Here is a 9,321-nt window from a genome sequence, read left to right as displayed (position 1 = left end):
AGGAGAGGGGGAGGTTGGGCAGAGAAAGAACTATAGGAAAAGAGCAAAAGACAAAGAGAGAGAGAGCGAGAGACGTACTGCTGCTCTGTGAGGACGCTGTTGCCTCCACCTGAGCGGCACGATGCCACTCATACACACACACACACACACAGATACACACAGGCACACAGATACACACAGGCACACAGATACACACAGGCACACAGATACACACAGGCACGCACAAACACAACCAGCCTGCAGCACACCCACCCTGGACGATGATAGAAAACAAACGATAAACAGGCCTCCATCCAGGTGATAACACACCGGTATAATTAACACCTGCAATGTGAATGAGTGTGTGTGGCTAAGTGGCATAGTACTGTTGTAGCTACAATAATAATGATAGAACCTGGCCAGCAGATCACAGAGAACAGTGTTATTGTCATTCTCTGGATAGGGAACAAAGACCATCCAGTCACAGGAACTTACTACACAATGCTTGAGACGCACAATGCACTCAAAGTTCAATCGTTGTTGACATAACTAAACATGAGGCGTGTGAGGCAGCGCCACACGGCTACAGACGCTTTGTGTGTTTTTCAAATGTGTGTTTATGTACAGAAACGTACAGTGATGTGGGATAAGGTAACCGAACCACATGTAGGTGCAGAGGCACAGCCTGTAGCTGGTTCTCTAGTACGCTCCAGCCAGCCTCTTCAGATCCCATTAGCTAAATGAATAAAGCTTCATCAGTCCTGATGGCTGGGAGGTCTAGACAGCCCCACTGCTCTCCTCTCCTCTCTTTCTTTCCTCCTCTCCTCTCCTCTCCTCTCCCCCCCACCCCCACCCCCTCCTCTCCTCTTCTCCCATCCATGCAATGACTCACCGGCTGAGGGATTAGCCCAAATAAATCAGTCATGTAACTGAGCGGCTGGGTTTGGCAGACAAGCAGACCTTGGCTTGTGTGTATGTGTGTGTGTGTGTGTGTGTGTGTGTGCGCAGTGTTTGAATAAGGAATGGGGTAATCATAGGGTAGAGTGAGTCAGACTATTCACCTTGAGTATTTACGGCCTGATGCTGTAATGAGGTTGGCATCTTTCTTTAGTTCCAGCCTCCAATCAGACCATTCACAACATGACATGTCTGTCTTACCAACGAGGAGGGAGAGAAAGGGAGAGAGCGATTGGGGGGGGGGGGGGGTAGAGAGCAGAGGAGGCTGGTTGGAGGTCCTATAGGCGTACAGGTTCATTGTAATGGCTGGAATGGAACGGTTTCAAATATCAAACACGTGAAAACCACGTTTGACTTACATTTACACGTTAGTCATTTAGCAGACACTCTTATCCAGTGCGACTTACAGGAGCAATTAGGGTTATGTGCCTTGCTCAAGGGCACATCGACAGCGCTCTTAACCGCTAGGCTACCTGCCTCCGTTCCATTCATTCCATTTCACCCCTTACAATGAGCCCGTCCTCCTATAGATCCCCCCCACCAGCCTCCTCTGGTAAAGAGCGAGGTAGAGTGTGTGTGGTATGTTGTCACAGGTTGTTTGATCCCCTGGGAGCCTCAGAAAGTTTGCACGGCAATTTCAGATACACACATGCACGTTCAGTACACAGACCGAGACACACACAGACCGAGACGCACACACGCTAGCGATGCGTGGGCTGATTTATAATCTGCAGTCCCCGCCGTTATATCTGCGGGGCGGGCGGGATGAATTCAAGAGAAAACAATACATTGTGCGGATACATTGAGGTTTTTCGTTCATTACCTTCGGCTATCAGCGCATAAGCCTAAGCTTTAGGGCCTATAACTGCACGCACGACAAACAGCCTGCATGCCAATCGCCACATGCTTTTGGGAAAGGTGCAGATAAAGCTCACGCTGATCCACGGTGGCAAAAAGGGACGTCAGAGTTGAATTCAATAAGAGAAAAGCTGCGAAATGGAGAGTTGAAAATAAAGAGAAGGGAGTGCTCGAAAAGTCATGTTTAGGAAAGAATTGGTGGAAGAGGATGATAGCGGTGCCGGCTATGTTATGTGCGATGATGGCGAGGCGCGATACAAATTCGACAATCAGAAGACAGGGACTTTAAATAGGCCTATGGCACGTCAAGGGAACTGTAGCCTGACGTTCAGATGGGTTAAATGGAAACTGAAATCTGGACACGGACAGTAGATCTAGGAGGGATTGATGCCTCTAGGGTATTTCAGACTGTTTACTGAAGGATCTGTCCATTTTTTATGATTGGGCTTTGCTTATCGTGTATTGTTGTGTATAATAACCTGTGTACATGAATGTGTAGTTTAATGTGTTTTTTTTTCTTTTGTTTTATACAGGGCTCATCTGGAAAAGAGACCTTGGTCTCAGCATTGACTCCCTGTCAAAATAAATGTTAAATAAAAAATACAGTAAAAAAAAGCTCTCACTTAGCCTTAATATTAAGTTCTGCACAATTATACATTTCTTGCAGTAAAATGATACACCAAATGTAGGCTATATTTTAATTCGGGAACAGGAGTGACCCATGCACCACTAACACACACATACACAGTCTTGTCCAGCTAACCTTCTGGGGACACACAATTCAGTCCCATTCAAAATCTTTTTTTCCCTAAACCTAACCCTAAACCTAACCCTAACCCAAACAAGTACTCTTACCCGAACCCTAACCTCAACCCAAAAACCTAACCATAACCCTATCCCTAAACCTAACCCGAACCCGAACCCAAACAAGTACTCTTACCCTAACCCTAACCTCAACCCAAAAACCTAACCATAACCCTAACCCTAAACCTAGCTCCTAACCCTTAACGTAATTCTAACTCTAACACTAATTCTAACCTTACCCCTAAACCCCCTAGAAATAGCATGTGAACTCGTGGGTACTAACAAAATGTCCCCTGTTGGTCAAATTTTGGTTCATTTACTATTCTTGTGGGGAATAGTTAAACACACACACACACACGACTCTATAACCCTCTAAAGCAGAAGTAATTCCACACCTCACACACACAAAGGCGACCTCTTTTTCCCTGCGAGAGTGTAGGACTGCACGCGCGCTGGGCTAACAAATGAAAGCCCCATCCATTCCTCTCAACCAGATAACTAAAGTAAGTGAATGGAGTCCTGTCCCTGTAGGGTAATGGCTGGCTGCTTTGGCTGGCGTTGTTGGTCTCTCTCTCTCCTTCTCCCGCTCTCTCTGTCTCTCATTCCCCTGATTGATGGGGCCTGAACCTCAGCTACAGGCTGTTTAGAGAGAGACGGACAAAAGCTACAGGTTATTTTCCCACTACTCCTCCTCTCTCTCCTCTAACTCATATTTGATCTGGGGGACATGATGAGGGTGTGTTGGCCTATTTATTCTGTGATTTGAAACGCTCTGTTCACAAATTCATGTAGTGCCTGTCACGAATTTCATATAAGTTGATTGTGTCTATTTTCTGATCATTTCTGAAAGCACAAGTTTGGTAGGAGTGGGTTAAGGGCATACAGAATAGCAGCCTACACTGTACACTCTCAGTCAGTTCAATATAAATGACTGGTACTAGAACCTCCAACTACTATCTACCATCCGAGCCTCTGGGAACCAAGGACACTGCACTGCCAAGGTGAACCATTTATCTAGCTCAGGGGTAGGCAACCCTGGTCCTGATTAGATAGAGAGACAGGAGTGAACGAAAGAGAAGGGGTGATAGAGAAACAGGAGGGAACGAGAGATGAGCAACACAAAGAGAGAGGAGTGAAAGAGGGTGAATGAGCAAAAGAGAACTTAGTAAAGGACCACCTCCCTCCTGGCGACTCATGGCTCATATGTGTTGTATAACTGATGTGTGAGCTGGTTGGTTTGCCGATCAGGCCCTTGTCACTGCCCAGTTCTCTCTGACACGCGTGGACCCGCTCCACATTAAGACTCAACACGGGACGGAGGACATTTTGGGTCGAGGTTTAACACAGTGACACCTTCCCTCGTTGCACCCTACTACTACTTGTACTGAGACGGCCCTCTTCGTCCTCAACTCAACCTTAAATATAGATCAAACTATCATGTGCTTTGATTGCTGTCAGATGTTCTCGTAAATGATCAATACTTCCACATATTTCCAAACCCTGTACTTATCAAAGATGATCAATACTTTAATACATACAACCTTCACTGCATTTAAATCACGGCATAAACGAAGGTAAAACGTTGCAATATACATGATGTAATTGACCTTGCTAGAAATTATGCTCTGAGGTTATCAGTACTGTACATTGACTTAATTTAATGACGTCATATTCTTCAAACCTCCATAGTTTCTAACATTTCTAACAATGTATAACACCATACATTCCACCATCCAAGACACCAAACTAATTTATGCAAAACACATTAAACATGGCTCTGACTGTTAACAGTAAAGGCTGTTTACAGAACAGCACCTTTCCATTCATTATTATGACACATATTCTCCTAGCCTGTGGTTATCATTGTGATAACACACTAGTAACATGCTAGTAACACGGAGTGGCTGTATGACGATAAGGCTGTCACAGCCAGAGGAGACCACTTTACCATTACATGTTAACACACTGTCCGTCACAACGGCCTCGTTCGTTAGTCCTAACTCACCTAGGCTGACAGCTCATTAGGCCTAGTGTGTGTGTATGTGAGAGTGTGTGCGTGCGTGCATGTTTGCGTGATGGTATGGCTGGGTCATAAATAACCGAATGTGTGTTCTTACAGTGCTGTGAAAAAGTATTTGCCCCTTTTCAGATTTCCTATATTTTTGCATATTTTTTTATACTGAATGTTATCAGATCTTCAACCAAAACATAATATTAGATAAAGGTAACCTGAGTTTACAAATAACAACAAAATGTGATACTTATTTATTTAATTAACAAAGTTACACAACACCCAATTCCCCTGTGTGAAAAGTAATTGCCCCCTTTCACTCAATAACTGGTTGTGCCAACTTTTTAGCTGCAATGACCGCAACCAAATGCTTCCTGTAGTTTTGATCAGTCTCTCACATCGCTGTGGAGGAATTTTGGCCCACTCAACCATGCAGAACTGCTGTAACTCAGAGACTTTTCCAAGCATGAACTGCTCGTTTCAAGTCCTGCCACAACATCCAAATTGGGATTAGAACTGGACTTCGACTATGCCATTCCAAAACTTCTTCAAATTTGTTGCTTTTTAACCATATTCATGCAGACTTGATTGTGTGTTTTGGATCATTGCCTTGCTGCATGACCCAGCTGCGCTCCAGCTCACAGACGGATGACCTTGTAGAATTCTCTGATACAGAACAGAATTCAGGGCTCCTTCTATTAAAGCAAGCCGTTCAGGTCCTGAGGCAGCAAAACACCCCCAAACCATCCCACGACCACCACCATGCTTGACCATTGGTATAAGGTTCTTACTGTGGAATGCAGTTTTCGGTGTTTGCCAGACATAATGCGACCCACCTCGTCTAAAGTACCGGAGTATCAAAAATATGCAAAAGTAGAGACAATTAGAAGGGGGCAAATACTTTTCCACAGCACTGCATGTGAACACCTGTATGTCTGAGACGACTCATTCAAACTTACTGTATTTCTGCGTGTTTTTGTTTGTGTGCGCTGCAGTCATGTACGTGTGTGTCAGTACTCCCGTTTCCTCTCTGCCAGCGGTTTGTTGAATCATCGTGATCAGGACAGCCAAAAACCCATGGGATTTATTTTGTTTGAGCAGAGGGGACACCAGTCACAGCAGGCTACCATTCCACAGCACCCCCCCCCCCCCCCACACACACACAAAATCACTGGGCCAGAGTCTCCAATGAGACCCCTAGAACAATCTGAGACCGAGGGGGAGGAACGTAGGGGAGAGAGTGGGAGGGATAGAGGGAGAGATTGGATGAGAAGAAGTCCTAATTTCAGAATCAATTTGCAGAGGCGTTGCAATCAGCCTGAAGGGTTTGTTGTGTAGCTGTGCGAGAAGAGTCAAATTGGGTTGGCACCACTCTCTCCACTTTAGAGAAGAATAGGACAAAATTGTGTATCCTGCACTCTTAGAATCTAGAACCTAAAATAGTTCTTCAGCTTATTTATTATTTAACCTTTACTTAACTAGGCAAGTCAGTTAAGAACAAATTCATATTTTACAATGACGGCCTACCCCAGCTAAACCCTCCCCTAACCCAGATGATGCTGGGCCCGTTGTGCAACCCGGGATCAAACCAGGGTCTGTTGTGACCCCTTTATCACTGAGATTCAGTGCCTTTAGACCGCAGTGCCACTTGGAACGTCTCATTGCAGAACCCTTTGAAGAACCTTTTTGGTTCCAGGTAAAACCTTTTGGTTCCAGGTAGAACCCTTTTGAGTTACATGTAGCACACTTTCCACAAAGGGTTTTTTACCTGGAACCAAAAAGGGGTTCTCTTATGGAGTCAGCCAAAGAACCCTACACACACATGAACTCCTGAGTGGCGCAGCGGTCTAAGGCACTGCATCTCAGTGCTAGAGGCATCACTACAGATCCTGGTTTGATCCCGGGCTGTATTACAACCGGCCTTGATCGGGAGTCCCACAGGGCGGCGCACAATTGGCCCAGCGTCGTCTGGGTTAGGGGAGGGTTTGGCTGGGGTAGGCCGTCATTGTGAATAAGAATTTGTTTGTAACTGACTTGCCTAGTTAAGTAAAGGTTAAATAATAAATACATGTGGACAAAAAAATTATATTCTAAGAGTATGGGTTAGTTGTTTGGGGGAGAGAGAGAATTCTTCAACCAAGTGTGTGTGAAGTCTTCTTATCGAATCAGTGTGTGTGTTTGCATCACAGAATCCGGGACCGGGATAACTGTGAGAGAGAGTCATTTTGACAGATTTAGCTCAAAGCCTAGGAGGGGGTACTTTAGATGTCAGGACTGGTCTTTCAGGAGGAGAGAGACGGCAAAGAGCTGGGATGTCCTTTCACCAACTGGCCAGGATGGATGGAGGGTGAGGGATGCCACTCACTCACACATACGCATTCCCACACCACATTGCATCTAAGTAAATGCAGTGGGCAAAAAGTGGACTGCACCCTTATTTGCCAGAAGAGGGCAGTGTAATGACAAACATATGGAACAGTCTGCAGACACGCTGATGTTAAATCTGTTGTCGTCTCATTGGAGGGGTATAAAGTTACCCTGATTCTATGTCAGGTTTGAGATTCTATCGCTTGTGCTTTAATTAAGGGATGGTTTGGGTTTGATAAGCTGATCCTAGATGTGTGCCTAATGGGCCAGGTGCCTTCTACCTCCACCATATCATATCCAAACATGAACTTAATGGCCCCATGACTCAGAAGAAAGAGAAATGGTCATGTGACTCTACAGCGAGACACAGTCTCATCCCTTCTCTCGTTTCCTCTCTCGTTCTCCCCATTCCTCTCCTCTCTTTTCTCATTCTCTTCTTTCCTCTCGTCCCTGCAGAGAGCAGCTTAACTGACACCCAATCAATATTAAGCCTACTCTCGGTCTGTCGGACTCCTCTGTGTCTCACTAACCCTCTATTTGTCTCCTCTCTCTCCCCCTTTGGCCCTCTTCTGCACTCTCTCACCTCCTCTTACTCTCTCTCAACTTCTCTCTCACTCTCTCGCTCGTATACACACACACGCGCGCACCCCCCCCATGAATGTTTAGCCACAGCATGCGTAATCCCTTGCCACAACACTTCCTCTACGTGTACAACCACACTACCATTCTCTATTCATAATCTCAACGAGCCAATCTACAGCAACTTTATTTTGCCATTAAAACCCGGTGGAAACAACTGCTCAGTTCATAAAACACACTTCAGTCTCACTTTGTGGAAGTTCAACCGACGCTCCGTTGGCATTAATGTGTTTTTAATATGGCTTCCAGTACACAGGGTTAGTGTCAGAGGCACATCAACTATCTTTATAGGCACAGTCAACAGACAGCAATGGTATTCTGTGGACACATGGTGTGGAGTGGAGGGTTTCGGCGTTGTGATAGAGAGACAGATGGAAGGAGAGCGAGAGACAGAGACAGGAGTGTACTACATCGACTTGAGTTCGACAAAGACGGAGACCTTGGCAACCAACACGGGGGAAGCTAATGTATACGTTAGGAATAATCTCTGTTTGAACCAGTCAAGCGTGTTCTGCAGTGGACAGCGAAGCATTTCCATTGGATCAGCAACATAAAGAGTTTGTTCGCATCCTGAAGGTATCCCGATGACTGTGTACAGTTCACCTAGAGGTCCTCCTCTTCACTCTCGTCTCTAATTTGATTGGGATGTGCTCTGCTAATAGGTGGCACGCTAATTATGGATGACTCACAGAGCATTTCTGCAGTTTCTTAAGTAGCAGTTCAAATATCTATTGGATAAAACACGGTGAGAAGTGGGTCGTTTTGAGCCAGCCAGGAGAACACATGTAAGGAGAAAAAGGAAATGAGACCCATCGCACCACAGATGTACCATTCCACAACGAATGGAAAGTTCAGTAACTCCACACAACCTGTACATCAGAGTCTATTCACAATGGGTGTTATGGAGAAGCTCACTGAGTTTCAGACTGGCACTGAACCACCTGGAGACCAGACCAGACTTTTATTCACGTTGATGTGACATCTTAAAGACTACTGTACTCTCCCTGTCTCCGGTAGTCTCTCTTCCAATTCTTTTTTTTTCTTCTTTCTGTCTCTCTTTGTCGACACGCTCTTGATGCATACGGGCGCGTGCAGGCACACACGCTTCGTGCTCCGGCAGGCGAATACTCACGGTGACTCTGAAGGGCGTGGCAGCTGCGGCAGGTTCCATGGTGTGGGTGATCTTGTCCTGTGCGCTACCAGGCATGCTCCGTCTGCGGCCCGTTCGCTCCGGGGGCGACTCTGGGGGAGACAGGGAAGAGAGAGACAGGGAAGAGAGAGAGAGAGAGAGAGACAGGGAAGAGAGAGAGCGAGACAGGGAAGAGAGAGAGCGAGACGGGGAAGAGAGAGAGAGACAAGGAAGAGAGAGACAGGGAAGAGAGAGATAGAGAGAGAGAGAGAGAGAGAGAGGCAAGAGAGGACATCAGTCAGGATAATAGAGTAAAATACATTTTGTGCAACCGGCTTTGTTTCCAAAAGTCAGGCACAGTTAAGCAACCAGTGGAACGTTTCTTTAATTTTGCACATTGTTTTCATGTTCTTGTTCAACTCCATTTCATTATTTTGTCTCTAAATAGACAGCCCTGGGATCTATCTCGATCTGATACTGCTTTGTCTTTCAATGTGTGTCTGTTCTATGTTCAGTGATTTCATGCGATTCCTGTTAACACAGACAGTGTTCGTTACCACTCTATCAGAGCCATAAG

General features: G+C 45.7%; 1 protein-coding gene across 3 annotated transcripts in view; it reads right to left on the bottom strand.

Moving 5' to 3' along the window:
- The window catches only part of LOC115203862 (disabled homolog 2-interacting protein), a 197,773-nt gene that overhangs the window by 125,117 nt on the left and 63,335 nt on the right, over positions 1-9,321 (bottom strand). For all 3 annotated transcript variants that reach the window (XM_029768918.1, XM_029768917.1, XM_029768916.1), the window contains exon 2: positions 8,748-8,857. In XM_029768918.1, coding sequence (XP_029624778.1) covers positions 8,748-8,822 — 75 coding nt within the window. In that variant the 5' untranslated portion in view covers positions 8,823-8,857. The remainder of the gene's footprint in view (positions 1-8,747; positions 8,858-9,321) is intronic.

The sequence above is a fragment of the Salmo trutta genome, chromosome 12 (assembly GCF_901001165.1).
Source record: "Salmo trutta chromosome 12, fSalTru1.1, whole genome shotgun sequence".
Classification (NCBI taxonomy): domain Eukaryota; kingdom Metazoa; phylum Chordata; class Actinopteri; order Salmoniformes; family Salmonidae; genus Salmo; species Salmo trutta.
Note: the sequence above shows the minus strand (reverse complement) of the source record. Positions and strands in the feature narration are given on the sequence as shown.